Genomic DNA, 22,937 nt, shown 5'->3' with positions numbered 1-22,937 from the left:
CAAATTCAATTCTACTGCAACTAGCTTTTTTTGTTTTGGTGGGAATAACTCTGCTTCCAACAAGTCAACATTTGGTCTACTAGATGGAAAACTCAACAGAAACTTTTTCACCTATAGCTTAAAGAATCTGGAGAAAAGAGACAAGGCACTGGAAATGGCTGTAGGCTCTTTGGATTTCAGCTACTTGAGAATTCTAATGCAGAAGAAAGTTTGCCAACAGTCACTTTGTCAGGAAGGTTGGGTGATGACCAGTCCATTCCATCTTTGGATGCTGAGTCTGACCAGCATTCTGAACCATCAAATGTTAATCGATCTGATATCCCTTCAGTAAGTTGTGACGCTGAAAAATCATGCCTGCGGTCTCCCCAGGAGTCACAAGCAGGCAAATACGAAGCTGCACCAAGGTAGCATAACTGTTTTTTATTTTGGTGTGGTGCACTCTGCACCCCCTTCCTATTTTGCATTTACAGAGTCATGCAGCATTCTTGTTATATTTTTCCTGTGTATTAATTTAAGTGCACTGTATTGCAGTTATATGATGCATCTTCATTTTACAGAATTGCAGATGATTTTTAGCTCCTGATGACGTATTTAGAATCTATCTTCATTATTGACAGCATTTTATCCATAATGGCATATCAGTGAATTTAACTGTTGAGATCCAACATTTGGTTAGGGATATGGGCTACGGCCAAAGCAAGCTTATAAAAGGATTGGGCAATCCCCCATCTCATGAGCTAGCTTTTGAGGTTGAGTTAGGCCTAGCCCAAATTTAAGATGGTATAGAGCCTATCCTAGATCTGGTATTCGGTCACCTACTGTCTAGAATCTACCTGGCCCCATGGCTTACCTAGTGCAATATAAAAGCAGTTCTATAATTGCATGTTCTAGATGTCCAATCATGAGTATGTGGGGTGTGTTGAAAGTAGAGCTTATAGAAGTTTCGGGAATTATAACTTATGAGCTAGCTATTGGAGTTGAGCTAGAGCGAGCCCAAATTCAAGATAAACATAAAAATGGATAGGATGGCAATTACCACCTGCAGATCTTGGGATAATTTCCCCATGGGGATGGGGACGAAAAATCCCTTGGGACAAATTTGGGGACGGGGTAGGGATCAGTCTCCTTGCCCCGCAGGGTCCCCACCTCATATATATAAATGAAAATACAATAATACCCTTGATAAAAAAATTAAATTGCTAATAAATAAATACAAAATTATAAAGGCCCTAAACACAGCCCACTATGAAAAAGCTAGAAACTAATTTCAATAAAAATCTTAGCTTGAGATAAATTTTAGATTGCTTATAATGAAGACTTCACTTTTTTGGATGAGTTGAATGTTTAAGGGTGTGTTTTGAGTGTTACACTTCAGATTTCGATCGATATAATGTTGGTCTTTACTTTTCAAATTTCTTATTTTGTAGATTTCACATATTTTGTGATGAACTTCAATTAATGTTATTTGAAGTTTATTATTTATTTGTATTGCATTTCATGTGGTTGCATTGACAGTTATGGTTTTTTATTGCATAAATTTATGTATTTTCTATATATTTTTAAAAAAATTAATGACGTGTTGGATCCCCGTGGGAAACAGGGTTGGATCCCCGTGGGAAATGGGGATAAGGGAAAAATTCACCCGCCATAGGGATGGGGGCGGATGAGAGAATCGGGGACGGGGAGCGTTGAAGCACTCCTGCCTGCCCCGCCTTATTGCCATAGGAAGTTTGATAGGAATAAGATATGTTAAGGGGGTGTTGTTATTTTTACTAGTTGATAGTTAGTAGAATGGTTAATCAGTTCAACAGAGTTACGATCAGTTTAAGGGAGTGAGAGATCGAGCGAGGAGAGGCTATAAATAGGAGGGAAAGGGGATAGATAGGGTATCTAGATTGTAATTAGAGTTTTTTGGGCAGAGTTGTGGTCTCTCAAATACTGGGGACTTTGTGTAGTTTTTTTTGTTAGAAGTCCCACATTGGGTTAGAGATATGACATAGATAGCTTTTATAAAGGGTAGAGCAACCCTCAACTCTACAGCTAGCTTTGTGGGTTGAGTTAGGCCTCCCAAATACTAATATGGCATCAGAGCCTATCCTAGATCCATTTGTTGGTGGAGAGTTCCCATATTTGGGTCGCCCCGCAGATGTCCCGTTCCCGTCTTGCATATTCCACGCTCTAGATGTCCAGCGCTGGGCGTGAGGGAGTGTGATAGAAGTCTCACATTGGCTAAAGATGACATAGATAGCCTTTATAAAGGTTAGAACAACCCTCTACTCTAGAGCTAGCTTTTGGGTTAAGTTAGGCCTCCCAAATTCTAGTAAGTTTCATAGCATTCTTCCAATCAAATAGAGTCTTTCTTTGTTGTTCATTGCTGGTACCTATCAAAGTTCCAATATTTGTTATCCCAGCATTGTTATGCACAATATAAGTTCCAGCATTTTTCCATGCTCCAGACCAGGGTCTTTATCAAACAACTTATCTGGAATAAAATCATTCAACACCCAATTTGAGAAATTATTCTGTATTCATTTTTTTTGTTTTCACTGATATTTACTATTGGAAATATAATATTGAACTATTCATGTGTGAGCTTAAGCTTTTGGGAAGTTGGTTCATGACATAGTATCAAGTTCTTTATGACCAAGTGATTTAGAGTTCGATCCTTGTTGCCTCCCATTATTTAATAAATAGTTGATTGTAGCACATGGTGTGTGGACCTGTGCACTATCTACGCTTTAAACTCAACGGGCTCGTGTGAGTGGGGTGTGTTGGAAATATAAAATTAAACCATTCATGTTTTTCACCCAATTGCTTAAGCTTTTGGGGAAGTTGGTTCATGACACTTACAAGTTACAAAGTGCCACATTATTTTCACTTTGTTTCATATTATTAAGGATTTCTACAAGAAACGGTGAGAATTTTATTTTTTGTTTCACATTTCTAGTAATAAATCTTTGACGAAGAACGAAGTGAAAATAAAATTATATTTATGTAATTATTAATCGAAGTAGGAGATGGAAACATAAAATATTTTCTCAAACCAAATAAGCCTTCTATTAGCCGGTATAGTAGGTTTAAGAGGCCTTTACTTTCTTTATGTTTGGATAATTCCAATCAAATTTTTGCTGCTAACCTTGTTTTTTTGGACTAGGAAAGTGGCTTAGCATAATATTCTCTATTTCACCAGAGGGCAGTACCTGCAAATTGAAATGACATTATTTATGATGAGTTTAATATTGTTCCAGGTTCACATGCAAGGTATGGCTGTTGGAAGGGCTGTGGACTTAACACAGTTTGATGGATATGAGGACCTGCTTAGGAAATTGGAAGAGATGTTTGACATCAAGGGTGAGCTCTGTGGTTCAGCAAAAAAATGGCAGGTTGTCTACACCGACAATGAAGATGATATGATGATGGTTGGAGATGATCCGTGGCTGTAAGATCATTTCATACGAACATATCTAACTTGGACACTTCTTATTCGTCGCATAATATTTGAATTTTTATGTACATATATTTTAAAATCTGTCTTGCTATTTTACTGCAGTGAATTTTGTAGCGTTGTGAGGAAAATTTTCATCTACACAGCAGAGGAGGTGAAGAAGCTTTCACCTAAAATAGGACTTCCCATGAATGATGAAGGTAAACCAAGCAAACTGGATTCAGAAGCCGTAGTCAATCCTGAGGACCAGTCGTCTGTTGTGGGGCCTAGTTGCTAATACTCCCAGGTCTTCCAACATTCTAGTTGATATATACAATAAATATTGAATGCATGAAAGTAGGAAGTAGAACGTCAAAACATGAACCAGGCAAGCACTTCATCATGGTATATAGGCATGTCACTTTTTATTTTGTATCTATGCTGGAGCACCACGAAAGCACTTTCACCTAAAAAGTGCTGCTGATCTACCTTGAAAGATAGATAGGCTTCTGCTATTGTGGCTTCTCTATAGCGCCTTTCTTTCGGTTGGGGTCCGGTCCCGGGGCTTAGACCGCGTCGGGTTCTATTTTTCTCGAAGGCAGTCAACGTGTCAGCCATTCCTCCCCCTTTCTTCTCCAGCACTGTTCTCGCTAAGAGTCTCAAGGCCCCTGCTTGTTCAGTTTTGAATGGGCTGCGATCATGTAGGAAATATCTTTGGTCAAGTATGTTAAAATGTTTTTTTTTTGTTCTTATATAATTCACTTGATGTGATGTATCTCATTTCTGTATATAAGTTTCTATAATCTTTGAACACTGTTTAATGTATGTATATCAAGTCAATGTTTTTTCATCAGCACTTGTGCGGTTGTGCCCGATCTGGTCTGGAGTTTCTTTTTAACATTAATAATTTAATTTCATCTGCTGGACAGATATTTTGAATTACTTATCTATCGGATTAGATTAGATTAGTGATGGCTGAAAATTCTGTTCCTTGTAATGGCATATTGTGCATTCTCTTTGTTTTTTCTTTTTTGCCTTTTACTTATTAAATTAGTACAAAGACTAGGGTGGTCTTTTTTTTAACACGTTAGATATTGGAATATAGAAAAGAAAAAAAAATTAGAGTTTGACTAAAAAAAACAGAAATCTATATATATATATATATATATATATATATATATTAAAGCAGTAACTTTTCAAGATGTCATTCCATTGGTCATTCATTTCAGCTCCAAGTTATATTTCAATACTTTTCTTGCAGTAAAGATATGACCAGGACTCAGCAAAAAGGATCATCCTTAGTGAATCTAGATAAAGCCTGTTCTAATTCGATTAAATTGCTATTAGAAATTGGGAGGCATATACTCAACCACAAAAGCTAGCTCAAGAGTTGAGGTTTGCACTACCCTTATAAAGGCTATCTATGCTCTATCTATGGGAGGTCTCCACAACAAACAACAAATGGATCTAGGATAGGCTCTGATACCATATTAGAAATTGGGAGGCATATACTCAACCACAAAAGCTAGCTCAAGAGTTGAGGTTTGCACTACCCTTATAAAGGCTATCTATGCTCTATCTCTAGCCAATGTGGGACTTGCTACCATTAAAAATTGAAGGCCACATGGTTATTGATTTTCTCTTCTGGAATTTAAAAATTGAAGGCCCCAGTATAGTTATCTTATATGTTATAATATTCTTATGTTTCAATTTAAAAAAGAAACGAATTCGTGTATGACTGCACAGTTTAGAGAGAATTTGTTTTTGGTACATAGTTTAGAGAGAATTTTCCAATATAAAATGTAATATATCTAATTATAGGTGACAAAAACCTATAACATACGTGTCAGCTCCCTAGATGCAATGTGAGAGGTTAGAAGAAGATTCTTTTTTTTTTCTTTCTAAATCAATGTACATTTACTCTTTGGCAAGTTATAAGGTAAAAAACCCATGGTGTTATTTATGGTAAATATGCAAGTGTGTGAGTTTTAAATTTTATCCTATTTATGTAATTAAATTATCTATTTTACCTTGCCATAATCAATTATGAGCTGTGAGTATTTCCTAAATCCTAATATTCAACCTGATATTTCTTAGACCTTATAATTATTATGGGGGCGTTTGTTACAAGTTTTACAAAAATATTATCAGAAATGTTGTTTCTCAGGAATCTCATTACCAGTAAAGTCATTCTCGGGTAAAATGAAAATGTGTTTGATTAGAATAAGTTATTCTCAGGAATGTTTTTCAAAATAATTTAATAGAAAAAATATAAAAATATAAAATAAGTAGTAGAAGAGATAGTGGAAAATAACTTTCATTCCCATTGGAATGTAAGATTCCCCTTCTTTGAGATGAGAATGAAATTTAAAAAATCATGTGTAATTTATTTACCTTGGAATCTTTCATACCCGGGAATAAAAAATTTAAAACTTCTACCAAACATGGGAATGTTACATTCCCAACCTCACATTCCCGGGAATATTTTGAGATGTCCATCTACCAAACGCCCCCTATGTTTTTCTTTCATTTTTGAATCTGTTGTGTTTAACTTTGAATAATCAGTCAACTATGAGATATTATGGACACTTCACTGTTAATGAATTTTCTGATATTAATTTGTAATAGTACATTTCACATACTTTATGTCACTCGCATAAATGGGTTCTGAAATCATATACATATTTCTGAGTTCATGTTGAAATGTTTAACTGACTTGAGAACATTTGGTTTTCTGGGGTGTTTAATGTGGGCATAAGTAACATATTTACTTAAGCGGCAGCCAAATTAGTTTCAAATAAGTTTTAAGTTCATATTGTTTCTTTTAAGTATTATTTCTTATGGTAACTCATTTCCTTCATGAATTGTTATACGGTGGTAGTATGGCTTATATGTTGGCTACCACTTTCATTGACTTAATGACTTTACATCTGGCACTTGAAAATGACAATGAATTTGATGTATAATTTCAAGGAACTATTTATGACGTGCACATGGCTCAACATTGCAGTAAAGGAAGTGTCTTTGTTTGATGGTAGAAGCTGAAGTTGGAGCTGGATTTCAATTGTATTTGTACTGATTCCAAGAATAAATTAGATCATTTAGTCAGATTTTTGTAAAATAACTGTGTGGTGAATTGTCTTTTGATTGATGTTTCTATTGGATAAAAATACATAATAAAGAATCTTTTACATTTCTATTTAGAAAATTCATTTTCCCAAATTGTTAATGTTTTTTCTTATTTGCTTTGTTCCACAAAAATTCATAACAGACAACTGATGAAACTAAAATTTCTTTTTTTTTTAGCGAAAATAGCTTTCAATTGAAGGTCGAGAATATCATAGGATAGTTTTTTTTATTGGAGTCCATAAATAAACAAAACTTTGTATTTGTCAACATGCATATGTACTTCATAAGTTACATACAATCAACCTAATCACTAAGAGAGCAACAAGTTGTATAATAATTCATTTCTTTATTGATTACACGGGTATGGAAAAATAAAGCACTACTATAATTTAAGTATTTTTATTATTTTAAAAATATTATATAGAGGGTTTATATTTGAACATATATCATATTTACTTAGGTTTAAATTAGGAAATAAACAACTTATACGTGAAGGAACATATTACATAAAAATATGTAAAAATTAATAGATTTTTATATGACATTAGCACTTTTTCATAATTAAAAAAATATTTAAAAAGTAAAAATATATTAAATTAGAAAATTAGATGGTGAAAATATGTCGTGCTCAGATTAAAACATTAGAATTTTAAAATATTTGCTCTAATTATTTAAGTAATTTAATTTTTGAAAACATTAATATATATATATATATGATTTGAGGGATAGAAAATATTAATACATATATTAATACATATATAGTATATATTTGTTTACATTCAAAGTTATTAGGATTGAGTGTCTGAATTTATGTTTTTTGAATATTTATATCCTTATTTATTGATGTATCAAATACAGTAGTAAACTTCGCCTTGCAGCGCACGGGGAAAAACACCAATCAAATTTTTCTACTAGGAGGAACATTTTAACAAGAAAATACTATCATGTTAAACATAATAGAAAAATAATTTTATGAGTAAATATATGTAAAAGTTGTGTGAAATTTTGCGAGTTGTGTGTTATTCGTTGTGGTTTTGTTTTGTTAAATGCTCATTTTTTTTATTCTCTTAATTCTAATAGCCAAAAATTTGGCAAATAATGATTTTAATATATCAATTTTGTTTTGAATATTTGTATTTGTACATGCCTAAAAAAGGAAAACACTTTCATGTTAAAACCAATAGAAAAAATTATCTTCAAATAATTTAAGTGCACTGTCCATAGTTTTAAAATAAATTTAGAATTAGTTATATATATATATGTATATATATATATGTATGTATTTTGGTTTCACTTTGTAAGTTCTCAACCTAATAGTTTTAAATATATGTATATACATCAAGGAAAAAATCATTTATACATCACATGTGGAAAATTGAAGATTTTGGCTAATTAATTTAGTTTTGTTATGAAATTGTTATATTGACTAAATCAGTGTATGAGTACAAAACACTATAATCGAGCGCCCGAATTTATGTTTTTTGAATATCTACTTCTTTATTATGATTGTTCTTTCATTTTTAGCATATACAATTATTTATAATTAAACTAATTATTGATTTATCAAATGTAATAAAAAAAATGTCGTGCAGCGCACGGGAAAAAACACTAGTATTTTTTAGATAAGTGGTTAGGATTGAATTAGGGATAAAAAAGTAAAAGTAATATCTCTTCTCTTGAATTAGATGGGTGGTTAGGAATTCTTTACATGCTTCTGGATCTGTCAAATTCAGTTCAATTTCAGAGAACGAAAGGGAATGGAGTTAGAGCAGGCGGCGGGGGAAGTGAAGAAGAGGGAATAAATGAGTGGGAGAAGGAGACACGCGATGTGTGTAGGTACTACTGTGCATTTTAGACGGTGGTTCAGGAAATACGAGCACATGGCAGATACCTTTAGAAGACATCAAGATCCAAGGAGTGAAGAAGGAAGTTAAGCGGCAATGTACAAGAGATTAGATAAAAACAATTCCATTTATAGTTGTAAATGAAATTTGTGGCAAGTTCGTTGAGTTTTAGGGGAAGCGAACACCAATGCACTACGAGGGGAAGATGATCCACTACTTAGTTTCTGTTCCGACGACAGATCTGAAAATTTTACGGTGAGCAAATCCGACAAGTAAATGGAATTTGTGGTCACCTTGTTGAGTTTTAGGGGAAACATACATCACCACCGCACAAAAGGGGTAGTTGTTCAAATTTTAAACATAAGATACTCATTATGATGAAACTAGGGTGTGTTTAGGTAAACATTGTAGCTAAGGGTTTATGACAATAAGCGTTTATTACATAAACACTTATGACAATAATCACTTATCACATCAACGTGATAAACGCTTATTCATATTCTAATCTGAGAAATTTTATTAAAATAAGTTGAAAATTGATTACAGATAAACTTAAGCTCTCATTAATAAGCTAATTCGAATAACCTACGAAAATAACTCTAAACAACTTATAAGTGACTCTTAAGCTATTTATATAAGTTCTTCCAAATACTTTCATAAGCGTTCTTACCAAATAAGTTCAGATAATATCTTCCAAACGGGTCTGATCATAAGAGATTTTGATAATTTGTATATAATAAATCTCTCTCTCTCTCTCTCTCTCTCTCTCTCTCTCTCTCTCTCTCTCTCTCTCTCTCTCTCTCTCTCTCTCTCTCTCTCTCTCTCTAGGGGCCCATAAATCCTCCTCAGTCTTCAACTATGGTATGTCGTCGCCGGTTCGATCAAGGTTTGGTCGAACATCGATTTTTTGTATAAACCGACCGAGTCTGATGGTTCTCACCGGTTCATTTGCACAACCGATCTGAATATCGACTCAAACCGGTAAGGTGTGTCACGATCGGACTGATTCGACTGGCTAGTCCGAGCCGACTTTAATAGCACTGGCTGCAACGAGCTCTTCTTCCTCATAGACTTGGTCCTCACCACAAAATTTGCTAGAATGACAACTATCAATCCTGCCTAAGAAACCCACATATTAAAACAATGATAGACGCATACGGATGAAAATTAGTTATACTCCTTGTGAAGGGAAATATATATATATATATATATATATATATATATATATATATATATGTGATACCAGGTTCTGCGGAAGATACAGTTCATATTAATTAAATGCAGAGAAATTAGAGGAAGAACTTACTGAAACAAGTTTTTCTTATTGAAAGTTCAAAGTTACAAGCATACCCAAATATAGAAGATAGAGAGAGAGAAGAGAGCTAGGGAAAGAATCCGATACCCCTCTTGAACTCTTAGGTACCTATTTATACAAGCCATAACCATGGTTACTTTTGAAAAGTAACTCTGGTTTTCGTAAAGATAACTAAGGTTATACAAAAGTAACTACGGTTTAAACAAAGTAACTATAGTTACAAAAGTATGAACTTTAATAATGATAAAAGCAGATTCTTTGTCTGCCATGATGAAGAATCTTGATGATGACCTCTTTGTCTTTTGCAATCATATCTGGTTATCTATCAGGTAAATGGATGATAATTGATTCCCAAACAGTCATCTCCATTATCTTGAAGGTAATTTTGACTATTGACTTATGAAGTATCTGAATCCGACTTTTGACTCCCAGACACCATGTCCAATCTTTTTTGGAACTCTTCTGGCGAGCTGGCTGATGCTAATTCGGCCATGATTTTTGATTTTTCTTGCAAGAACGAGGCCTCTTGAGTAAGATGGAGAGCGGGTGTATATATATATATATATATATATATATATATATATATATATATATATATATATATATATTCGTAACAAAAAAATTAACATATACTATTAGAAGTGAGAACATTTTGATCAAAGGTGACACATGTGGAGATATTTTTTACCAAAAAAAACATAAGAAATCACATACTTTTACACTCAATTGAGGACATTTAGCAACGTGAGAAATAAGTGGGGGCAATTTTTACCAAATAGACCATAAAAAACCACATATTTTTACGTGAGGGCACTTGCCCTCACACCCTGTACGTGCATCCATTTATGCTCCTTGTAAGGAGGGAAAGAACCAAGGCGGAGTTCATGTCACCATCATGGCGAAACCCTTGCCAATAAAGCCACAACCCATGAAACACTGCCAGAAATTCCGCTTTGAGACTATTTTTTTATAATGTAAAAATTAGCTTAAAATGAAATATAATAAACATATGATTCACTATACGAAATTAATGTTGGTCAAAAGATATAATTTCTTTATATTGATATCCAATAAATAAATTTAAAGTAGTTTGTTTCCAAACAAAAAAATAATTTAAGTAGTTACACTCTTTTTCATTATTGATGTTTTCCTCTTGTAACAAAAAAAAAGATCATTATTGATGCTTGTTAAAAAAATACATTAACAATGCATACCGATTAAATTATTGTTGGATGCATGTAAAACGTTTTACCCATAGCGGGGCACCGCATATAAATTAAATTCATTTCATATTATATGGGGATAAATATTTTTTTGGGTTAATAGTCAAATTAGTCTTGGGTTTGTAAGTGAATTTGATTTTAATTCCTCTAAGAAAAAAATAATGTTTAGTGGCGGTTTTTTTTATAATTACTGACGATTTTTCACCGTCACTAAACATTTATTTTCATAGAAAGACTATAATTAAACTCGCTTACAAGCTCAAGGACTAATTAGACAATTAACTCATATTCTTTTATTATAATATTGTAATATGGTAATGTACAAGTGCAACTCCTGGTAAAATATTGTTTCTGCTGATATAGAAAATTGTTGTATTCATCTTACTTGGTAGCTAGGGTTTAAGTTGAAGGGTTTGGCGAAGAAGAGACACAGTATCGATCGAGTGTGTTCATCACTCATCAAACGCACAAAAGATGTCACTTTGGCGCCTACTCGTCCTCCGCTCCCTCCGCCGTCCTCCCGCCGTCCAACCCATCTCGGTTACCGTCCGCTCCTTTGCATTTTCCTCCGCCGAAGAAGCCGCTGCTGAGCGCCGTCGACGGAAGCGCCGTCTGCGCATCGAGCCTCCCCTGAATGCGATTCGTCCTCCCCTGCAGCACTCTCCTTCCCGTGACCCGAACGCTCCTCGTCTTCCTGACTCCACTTCAGCGCTGGTGGGACCTCGCCTCAACCTCCACAACCGCGTCCAATCCCTTATACGTGCCGGCGACCTAGATGCCGCCTCTTCCGTCGCCCGCCACTCCACCTTCTCCTCGACTCGTCCCACCGTGTTCACCTGCAACGCCATCATCGCTGCCATGTACCGTGCCAAGAGGTACAACGAGGCTATTGCTCTCTTTCACTTCTTCTTCACCCAGTCAAACATCGTTCCCAATATTGTCTCTTACAACAATGTCATCAATACCCATTGCGATGAGGGTCGTGTTGATGTTGCTCTTGAGCTTTATCGCCATATCATTGCCACTGCCCCTTTCGGCCCTTCTGCGGTTACCTATCGCCATCTCACCAAGGGTTTTATCAGCGCCGGTCGCATTGTTGAAGCCCTTGATCTCTTGCGTGAGATGTTGAATAAAGGTCACGGTGCCGATTCCTTGGTTTATAACAACCTAATTTCAGGTTTTCTCGAACTGGGCAATCTGGACAAAGCCAATGAGCTCTTTGATGAGCTCAAGGAGCGGTGTTTGGTGTATGATGGGGTTGTCAATGCTACTTATATGGAATGGTTCTTTAACAATGGCAGGGACAAGGAGGCCATGGACTCGTACAAGTCTTTGATGGACAGACAGTTTAAGATGACCCCTGTCACTTGCAATGTCTTGTTGGAGGTCTTGCTTAAACACGGCAAAAAAACACAGGCTTGGGCTCTGTTTGATCAGATGTTAGATAACCACACCCCACCTAATTTTCAAGCTGTAAACTCTGATACCTTCAACATAATGGTTAATGAGTGCTTTAATCTGGGCAAGTTCCATGAAGCACTGGCAACTTTTAGGAAGGCTGGAACTAAGTCAAATTCTAAGGCTTTTGCAATGGATGTTGCGGGCTACAATAATATCATCTCCAGGTTTTGTGAGAATGGGTTGCTGTCCGAAGCAGAGACACTGTTTGAAGAACTGTGCTCAAAATCTTTGAGCCCAGATGTGCCCACTCACAGGACTTTGATTGATGCCTACATGAAAATGGAAAGGATCGATGATGCTTTGAAGGTATTCCACAGAATGGTGGATGCCGGTCTGAGGGTGGTCACCAACTTTTGTAACAGGGTGTTTGATGAATTGATTAAGAATGACAAAGTTATTGATTGTGCACATATTTTGAGTAAAATGGGTGAGAGAGATCCCAAACCAGACCCCACTTGCTACGAAGTTGTCATCAGGGGACTGTGTGCTAAAGGTTTGTTGGATAAAAGCCTAGAGTTGCTGTACCAGGTTATGAGGTATGGTGTTGGGGTTACTAATTCCTTGAGAGAATTTGTGACTGAGGTTTTCAAGAAAGCTGGGAGGGGTGATGAGATTGAGAGACTGCTAGATTTTAACACTCCAAGATACCGTCCTCCTCAATTGACAAGACAACCTTACCCAACATCCGGGTCTCCTCCACAACAAATGCAGCCCCCATCACTGCCTTCTGTTCAAATGGCTGGAGTACATAACCCATCTCCTGGGTTTATGCCTCAAGTGGCAGCCCAGGAGCACCCACCACTGCCACCTCAAAATACTGGAATGCATCAACCTTCATGGGGAGTATCTCCTCCAATGACTGGGCCTCAAATGCCAGCAGCTGGACCTTCACCTCATACCTCGGGACTGCCTTACTCCCCTCCATCTGAATTTCAAACTCACATGAAAGGGGTGGCCCCTCAAATGTCAGCTAACCATTATACACCATCTGCACCTTCACCTCAAATGGCAGGACATCAACCTTATGGAACACCGAGCGGGCCCCAACAATATCCACCATCAGGATTGACTCCTCCATGGGGAGGGCAGCATCATCCACAGTCATGGTCGTCTATTCCCTCCCATGGAACATCTGCTAAAATGTCAGCACTGTGTAATACAGCCCCAGGACCATCTTCTCAGATGACAGGACCATATAACCCAGCATCAGGAATCCCTCCTCACATTCAGGAACCACATCAACAGCAATCAGAAGTCCCTGAACAGGTAGCAGCATGGAATTCGAGTTAATTCTTAGGATTGCTGGTTCTCTTTTTAATTAAGACAAGAGTTGCTCTATAATTTTATAAGTGTAGTGTGATGCTGATTACCAGTGTTTGAAACACCGGGTATTCTGAATTTATATATGATGATACAAAATCTATCTTGTTTTAGTAATGCATGTCTTCTATGACATGTCATCTTAATTTTTTCTTGTCATTCAACCTTTAATATTCAACAAAAGTATTTGTATTTTTGCACTGCCATTGCATTGATATTCTTCCTCATTTTACCTTAAGAAATGCTAAGCCTTTTGCCTTTAAGAACCTATACTTGGATGATGTACTGGATATTTACTTTAAGGCTGTGACTGGATAAAGGATTTGAATTAGGTATGTACTTCTTTCAGAGAATGTGAATTTCTTGATGATAGAACATCTTGTTTGGATGCTCAAATGGAAGAATTTTAAAATGACTAGATATAAGTTATTATTATTTTTTTTAAATCCTGGTGCCCCACACTGTTTTCTCCTAACCTCACTCTTGTTGCTTTGATCATCAATGCATTCTAGAGAAACAATGGCAATTTTCTTCGCAAGCTCCTCAACAATGCTTGTTAATGCAAGCTTCTTCACCACCATGTTTCAAAAGGAATCAGACCTTGTTTCACCAATTTTGCATGATTTTTTGGCTGCAGATTTACTCTTTTGATTTATTTAATTTTGTTTTATATTGAACTGGCCAATTCTTAAGGATGATTATGTTAGAGCTTATAGTTTTTCATTAAATTTGCGGTTCTGCTATTCTGCCTCCAATTTGGAAATAGTGTTTGGTTTTACGTATTGCTATAACAGTCTTGCTAGGTTTCATCACTAAGAAGCTGTTGGTTCAAAAGGGTGCTGGTATCTTAGTTTACTTTGTCCATGTCTAATAGGGTCATATTTTTGTGGGGTGGGCCTCACAATGGGTAGTTAGTTCCAATGCTTGATAGCATCAGTATCTGTATCTGGTTCCTGTTGTCTGTCTTTTTTCTTCTCTTTCTGTATTTTTACATTCTATTGGGTTGAAACCCTTTGTACTTCATTTCAATATATCTTATCTTTTGCTTATTAAAAAAAAAGCTCAAAACTAGGTTTTCTTTAGACAAAATGAACTGAATCTGTTGCAGCTAAAAGCTTCATATCTCAATGTTAGGACCCCATTGCAAGGTATGGGACTTGAGTCCCACATTGGAAGTATGTGATTCTAATGTGGGGTTTATAAGGTCTTGGGCTCTCCAACTACAACAGCTAGCTTTTGTGGTGTGGTTCTCCCAAGATTCTTATCAATGGTATCAGAGCCTTCCACCATGTCTCTGAGCTGCAAACGAGCGGCGCGGGTGGTGACGCCGGCATTGTAGTGTTCGCCCGGGACTAGTCGTGGGGCTAGTGCACAGCCAGCCCGCGTGGGCGCCGGGGCTGCGGAGCGTGGTGGGATGTTAGGACCCCATTGCAAGGTATGGGACTTGAGTCCCACATTGGAAGTATGGGATTCTAATGTGGGGTTTATAAGGTCTTGGGCTCTCCAACTACAACAGCTAGCTTTTGTTGTGTGGTTCTATTTGGTTGACGGTGTGCATCAAAATTAAACTTATTCTAACTTATTCAGTTAAGAAATCAATCACTAATTATCTCTTTATAGTATTAGTTGAAATTTAATACTATATTTGGTCCACCAAAAATAATACGCACGCTTCTTATCCCTTTTGAAAAATAAAAAATATAATCTGATAAGACTAGACTAGAGTATCTCTGTTGGGTTGGCTTGGCTTGGCTTGACTTGATTGTATTTGTTTTGTTTGGAAGCGTTGAAGGAAGGAAGTCCCTGTCCCTCCCTCCCATCCCACTCCTACCTTTCTTCTCTCTTTCTTTCTTCAACCAACTTACTTTCTCTTGATTCCTCTTTCACACAATAAATTTGTCTTTTTTCTTCTTATGAACTTCACTTTCTGCTTTCGCTTCCTTCCAAAATGAAGGCTTTCAATTCTGTAACTGTAAGCTCCTTCTCCCTCTCTCTCTCTCTCTCTCTCTCTCTCTCTCTCTGTTCTCTTCTCTTTTCTTCTGTTTGGAGTGGGTAATGGGATTCATTTCATGCCACCACCAAAGCAAAGGAATCATTTTTTTTACACCTTTTCATGAATTCAACTTGATATAATTTGAGTACACGCCAACTTGATACAACCATTGTTTCTGTCAGGGTTTTGTCTTGCCAGACTTGAAGAATAGGTTCTTCCTTTGGAGTTTCCTCATTGTGGTTTCTTTAATTTGTGGTGCTTATGTGGTTGGTAATGCATCCTTTGCAAAGGAATACAAACAAGTATGTATTTCTGTCCCAAAGTTTCAATTTAAATTGCAAGATGCAAAATTAACAAATTTATGGAAATTTTATTCTCATGTTTGTAATTCGATGGTTACTTCTGTTCTAGGAACAATATAATAGAAACATTAGTTTTGCACTAGATATGTCTCTTTGAAAATGTATACTGTGACAACTGTATATTTGCCAGAATATTTTCTACTTAATTCTGTAAATGTTGCTCACTTTCACACTTTACAACTATAACGGCGAACACTGCTTTTAAGTGGTTGGTATCTGTTCATTGAGGCACCAACATGAAGTTAGAAACTTGGGCAATCATACCTACATTTTATTCTTATTAGAAGAAAAGTTCAATTCTATGGGTCTCACCTAACCTTTCCCTGGACCTGCCATGGATGGAGCTTTTTTGCACTAGGTTGTCAGATTTTTATCTTCTTTGAATTTGTGCATAGTTCTAAAGACATGATAGACATTAGAATGCGATAGCAGATATTGGCATATATGTTTGTTTGGGGTTCTAGCTCAAGGTTGGACTTACACTATGTTTGCATATTTGTATCTTTTGAGGGAACAAATGGTTTTCAGTTTTATTTTTTGCTTTGAAGGTTTTACCTTAATTTTGAATTTTGATGATCAATATTTAATTAATCTCATGTTTCTCTGTAATTTTTTATGAATCATTTAGTTTGAAATTGGACATTTGATTGATTGAAAATACTTTTGGGCAATATATCCGCAGAGATTAGCACGATGGGGACTAATTTATTCACTGCCAGTTACAAAATCCAATGCATGCAAGGTTTGTTATGCCTGGGGAAAGAAATCCATTTTACAAACTTGTAACTGCTTGGAATTACCTCGAATAATTACCTTCCTGTTTCCATTTCCATAGAAACATTGCTGGCCTTCTGGAACTGAAGCATTGCCTAAAGGAATTGTTGCTAGAACATCTAGCTTCGAAATGCGGCCCTTATGGGACTCTGGTATAAATCATGTATGTGAATGTGTGCTAAATTCTTATATTGACTTATCGTATTGAAATTCACTTAATACTCTAATAGTATTAGTATTAAGCATCACTTAATAAAATGGTTAACCAATTCTTTAATTCTGTCCACCTTTGAAGTAATTTTTTTTAGTTAAAGTTGGTTAATTAAGGTTGAATCTTGAACCAGTAAACTGATGTAGATTTAGTATTTCAACTTTATATACTATAAGATTTGGTACATGAACATGTTTGAGTATTGTTAAATAACTTCATAAGTTGATTTTTTCATTTAAAATTTGATTTGGGTTACATTGAGTAAATGATAGCAAAAGCTGGTAGTTCATATGTTTTTGTGTCCACTTGTTGGCATTTGCTTATCTTCAAGAATTGCACTTTCAACCGTGAACATTGCACTTTTTTATTATATCATATTTAGTTATTTTTAAATAATGCATGTTCCTATTCTGGGAGGGTGGGAATGGCCTCAATGGTGAGCTCACTGAAAGAAATAATGACTTGTACAGCTGCAACGTGGATATTATATTTGTTTTGTAAATCAGATGCTGTAAATTGGAAGATTATGCAGTTGAAGGGTAACAATGACTTCGTACATAAATTAGAATATTTTGTTGTCTTACTTGTTAGTGTTTTGATTTTCTTATTACTTTTAATTCTTTTTTTGTCTATAAGAGCATATGTAGCGCCATGAAATCAAAACAACTGGCACTTTTGGGTACATGAATAATCAAAACAACTTCTTCTGAAAAAACAAGCGGGTGTATATTACTAATCCCCTATAGGTGGTATGCTAATGCATTCTTACTTGTTTTTCCAGACGGAGTAAGTTAGCAACTTACACCTTCCGGTGGTGTATATTAACAAATTTCATTTTGTAACTTACTCAATTCTTCCTTTAAAACAAGTAGGACTATGCTAGCAAGCCCCCCCCCCCCCCCATGTATGTATGTTAAAATCCTGCTTAAGTCATTGGTTGTCATTAATCTTCTTTCTGTTCTTACTTTACTTTTTCAATTGTTTTTATTTCAGAGAATTTCAAAGCACCCATTGAACTTGTTGGCTATTGCAGTGGGGATAAAGCAGAAAGAAATTGTCAATAAAATAGTTGAAAAGGTGAGTTTTGCTTCACTTATATAATTTGATTTTGGTCCAAAGCTCACTATATTTGCTGACTCATATCTGCAGTTCCCATCAAGTGATTTTGTGGTAATGCTTTTTCATTATGATGGTTTTGTGGATGGATGGAAGAACTTAGCTTGGAGTAAGCACGCCATACATGTGTCTGCTATCAATCAAACAAAATGGTACAATTAGCTCATGTGATTTCCCCCCTAATTATTATAACTTATAATCTACTCTGAAGATTAAATTCATGTATGATTATTAAGAAAATGATGATATATGATGCCTTAGGTGGTTTGCAAAACGGTTTTTGCATCCAGACATAGTTGCTGACTACAATTATATATTTCTCTGGGACGAGGACCTTCTTATTGATAATTTTGACCCAAAAAGGTAAGCAACTTATCATATCACACACAAAAAAAAAATCTATTCTGTAGATGTACACTTACAAAACAAACAACTCGTACTCTTTTTTATCTGAATTTTCTACATATAATATTACAATAGTGCTGGTATATTTAATAAATTGAATTTCTTTGTTGACCTATTTGTTTATTTGATAGATTATTTTTACTTGACTATATTAGATATATATATGAAGTGGCCAATTTTTTTTCCTAACATTGATTATTTTATGCTTGATGTATTGACTTGTTGCTTATCTGGTGTAGGTATGTATCCATTGTTAAAGAAGAGGGACTAGAGATATCACAGCCTGCATTGGATCCTGTTAAATCAGAAGTACATCATCCACTGACTGTTCGTAAAGCAGGATCAAAAGTGCACAGGTTAACCTTATTTCCACCTCCTTGTTGCTTCAGATATGGTTCTATTGGTAGATCATAACCAACACAGTGCTCTGTCAATGATCATTTCTGTCACACTTGCGTCCTTGTGCTACATGCTGCAGTGGATTTTTATAAGTATTCCCCCCCCCCCCAAAAAAAAAACAATTGCTAATATCTCTTCAGGTATTATGTTATCTCTGTACAGAAGGTATTATAAGTTTAAAGGTGGTGGAAGGTGTGATGACAATAGTACTGCCCCTCCTTGCACAGGGTAAACAGTTTCATCCTCTATCCTGTGTTATTTTCTCTTACCTCCATTTTCCAACTCATTCTGATCATCTGTGCTATTAAATAGAATTTGGAATTTAATATGGAAAGAGATTGTTTGCAGTTGGGTGGAAATGATGGCGCCAGTGTTTTCCAGAAAATCATGGCAATGTGTATGGCATTTGATCCAGGTTTGGATAAGAAAAACCTTGTAAACTTGTAACTTTTAACCATATTGTGCAAATTAGTACAGAAGAGAGAAAGAGAGAGAGAAAGGTAGAATAAGAGAGAACTCAGGGAAACAGAAGTTTTATTATGAATCAATCTGAATGTAACTAACTTACTACAGAACTATAAAACAGACTTATTCTGTTATGATAGCCCACTAACTGTACAAATGAAACCCAAATGCACCTTACATCACATTACATGTGCATCATATCCCCCCTCTTAAAATCTTCCTTGTCTTCAAGGAGATGCACAAGTATCAAAATTGGGAAATTGCTGTTTCAAGTTATACAAGATCTCCTATGTTGCTTCTTCCTTGAGCTCCACCTTCCATTGTACCAAAAATCCAGTCACTGCACGATGTCGCCGCTGAACCATACGCCTTTCTAGTGTCTTAAATGGAAATTTAGGACTATCCAAGCTGCCCCATTCCATAGGCAAAGCACACTGCTGAATGTCGTGATCTCGGCAAGGTTTGAGTAAGGAAACAAGAAAAGTAGGACGAATCTTAGGTTCAGGTGGCAACCTCAATGTATAAGAACTTCTCCCACACAATGGAGAATCTGATAGGGACCAAAATACCGAGGACAGGTGATAGGGACCAAAATACCGAGGACAGTTTTTCTGACTCTATGTTGTGCTGTTTGTTGTCTATAAGGCTGAAGCTTAAGGAACACCCAATCTCTTTCCTTAAACACCCTCTCAGATCTGTTTTTATCAGCCATTCGCTTCACACGTTGTTGAGCCTTCTCCAAATTGCCTTTGAACTTATTGAACATAACCTCCCCAGCTACAAAGGTCCTATCCACAGCCTCAACCAATGTACTATGAGGGCCATAAGGGAGATGCAAAGGTGGAGGTTGTTCATACAGAACCTCAAAACGGAGTAGCTTGTATGTCCGAATGGAATGTCGTATTGTACCACTATTCTGCCTATGGTAACCACTGGGGCCACTCCTTAGGGCGTTGGCAAGTCATAGCACGCAAGTAATGCTCCAAACAACGATTTAACACCACTTTTCCCATCTGATTGCAGGTGATAAGCTGTAGAAAGGCTGAGTCACCCCCAATTGTTGCAGAAATGATGACCAAAATTTGTTAGTGAAGAGTGGGTCCCTATCACTCACAATATTAGTGGGTGCCCCATGTAGCCTATAGATGTCCCTAATAAAGATTTCTGCCAAGTTAGATGCAGTAAAAGGATGGGCTAGAGGAATGAAATGAGCATATTTGCTCAACCTATTAATAATCACCCAAATGGTGTCTTTCTTATAAGACTCAGACAGCTTCTCAATAAAATCCACGGAGATGCTCTGCCAAACTCCAGCAGGTATAGGACCAGGCTGCAGAAGTACAGGTTCATACTTACACCTCAATCAAGTCCTACACCTTTGAATGAACTTAGCAACATCCTTTCTCAGCCCCTTCCAAAGAAACACAGACTTTATTCTATGCACAGAAGCTCTAAGCCTCTAACCCTAGAGTGTCCAGCCTGATGAGAAGAGTGCAACCACTGTGATATTAAATCCCTGACATGAAGATCATTAGAAACCACAAGGCTATATTTCCTAAACAAAAACCCATCAACTACCTTGTAATGAATGTGTAAATCTGGTCTGTCAGTTATTTGCTCCTTCAGTTGTTGTAATTGTGGGTCAGAGGCATATGCTGCCAGAATAAGATCCCACAATTTTGTAGAGATAGCAGAAACTAACAACTGCAGTAGCTCTCCATGAGAAGCTCTGGACAGAGAATCAGCTGCCACATTCTCTTGAGTCTTGACCCTTCTTGTGTTTAATCTCATAAGTTTGGTCACTCACCTATATTGAGCAGCAGTAGATAGCCTTTGTTCAAGCAAATTCTTAAGGCTTTGCTGATCAGTCAAGATCACAAATTGTTGAATTGACAAATATTGATGTCATTTTATTATCAATCAATATTGTAACTAACTCAGTACAGAACTATATAACAGACTTATTCTGTTAAGACAACCCAATAACTGTACAAATGAAACCCAACCATGCATCTTACATCACATTACATGTGCATCATGATTCCTGAGATTGTGATTTTGACGTTTGATATTTCTCTCAGCTTATCAAAAGGAAAGTAATTACACAATTACAGAGAAGATCGTATATTACTACTATGTTAATAGGGGAGGTGGGAATGTGGTGTGGGATGCAATTTTAGATTTATGATTGGCTAGCTGCTTCTTCTTCTGTTTCTTGTTATTTAAAAAATAAATTTTTAAATTGCTTCTCATTTATTTTAATGTGTTAAGAGTTACATTTTGAAATAATCTTTTGCAATAGATTAGAGAAAAGCTAAAATGTTCTTTTTCTAATTGTGGTAAAATGTAAAATAGTGGTTGGTTTATATAAAATTTCTAAAAAATAAATTATTGTTTTACTCAATTTTAAAATAACTTAAAGAAAAAAACAAATGGGCTTGTTCAATCTTTCAGTTGTGTTGTGCATGGTTTCTTCTTATATAGTCATGTTAATCTAATCATCTTTTTGTCTACAGAATGACTTAATCCATGCGTGGGGCCTCGATAGGCAGCTTGGTTATTGTGCACTGGTAAGTTGCTTGCACCACAACAGCACATTCATTTCATACTAGATCCTTCCATTGTGGTTCTCATTCATCTTTCAACAATATTTCAGGGCAATCGAATGAAAAATGTTGGTGTGGTGGATTCTGAGTATATAGTTCATCTGGGTCTGCCTACTCTTGGGAGCTCTAATGACAATGAGGCAAGTAATTTCACATTTGTACGTAGAACAATCACATTTTTACCTTGTTTAAATGGCACTTGCTGCATACTAAATGGAACATATTAGATTCAGGGAAACACTTGTTATGAAAACACAAATTCATTTGATTGGTTCACCTTTCCTAAAAATTAGCAACTTGACTTTGTATTTTTTTTCAAACAACCAATTATACAAAGCCAGATAAGCCTTCTTGCGTACTGTTAAAAAAGTTCTCGTTATATGTAGCACTTCTGTTAAATTCACGCAGATTTTTCAATAAACTTCACCTTCTTAAGGAGATTTGTTAGCTGTTAATAATTTCTTTTAGTTCAAGACTTCCAGTTTCAGAACAACTTCAATGTTTGAATTAAATCTCATTTGTGTGCTCATGCTAAATTGACAATCTAAATTATTGCTAAGAAATTGTCCTCTGTGTTGCAGACGCTGTCAGATTCCCACAAAGATAATTCCAGAGTTAAAGTAAGTATGTTTGTGAGTGATAGGATAATGTAGATTTGATTTATACAGCTTTAGCTCATATAATATAACAAAGTAATTCAATTGACTGCATGCAGGTTAGGATGCAGTCATACATTGAAATGCAGGTTTTTGGGAAAAAGATGGAAAGAAGCAGCAAACAAGGACAAATGTTGGAGTGATCCGTATGGACAAGTGGCAAACCAGACTAGCCATTATTGAGTGTATTTTGTGAGGTTTCCAGGTTCGTAGTCAACAAATTGACTCGAGCAA

The 22,937-nt window shown here is 36.0% G+C and overlaps 1 protein-coding gene and 1 pseudogene across 2 annotated transcripts; both read left to right on the top strand.

The window, feature by feature from the left end:
• Positions 1–149: 149 nt before the first annotated feature.
• Positions 150–4,280, top strand: LOC130727021 (auxin response factor 1-like). Its single transcript, XM_057578350.1, has 3 exons — positions 150–404; positions 3,249–3,439; positions 3,551–4,280. The coding sequence occupies exons 1-3, from the start codon at positions 351–353 to the stop codon at positions 3,720–3,722; spliced, it is 417 nt and encodes a 138-aa protein (XP_057434333.1). The 5' UTR covers positions 150–350; the 3' UTR covers positions 3,723–4,280.
• A 6,999-nt stretch (positions 4,281–11,279) lies between these two features.
• LOC130726904 (pentatricopeptide repeat-containing protein At1g10270-like) lies at positions 11,280–22,924 on the top strand (annotated as a pseudogene). Its single transcript, XR_009015047.1, has 14 exons — positions 11,280–13,662; positions 15,892–16,011; positions 16,754–16,813; positions 16,907–17,008; positions 18,050–18,133; positions 18,206–18,324; positions 18,434–18,535; positions 18,817–18,933; positions 19,139–19,204; positions 19,325–19,391; positions 21,958–22,011; positions 22,098–22,187; positions 22,629–22,667; positions 22,763–22,924. The product of XR_009015047.1 is annotated as a pentatricopeptide repeat-containing protein At1g10270-like (transcript).
• Positions 22,925–22,937: the final 13 nt, after the last annotated feature.

The sequence above is a fragment of the Lotus japonicus genome, chromosome 6 (genome assembly GCF_012489685.1).
Source record: "Lotus japonicus ecotype B-129 chromosome 6, LjGifu_v1.2".
NCBI classification, from domain to species: Eukaryota; Viridiplantae; Streptophyta; class Magnoliopsida; order Fabales; family Fabaceae; genus Lotus; species Lotus japonicus.
This window is presented reverse-complemented; position numbering and strand designations above follow the sequence as displayed.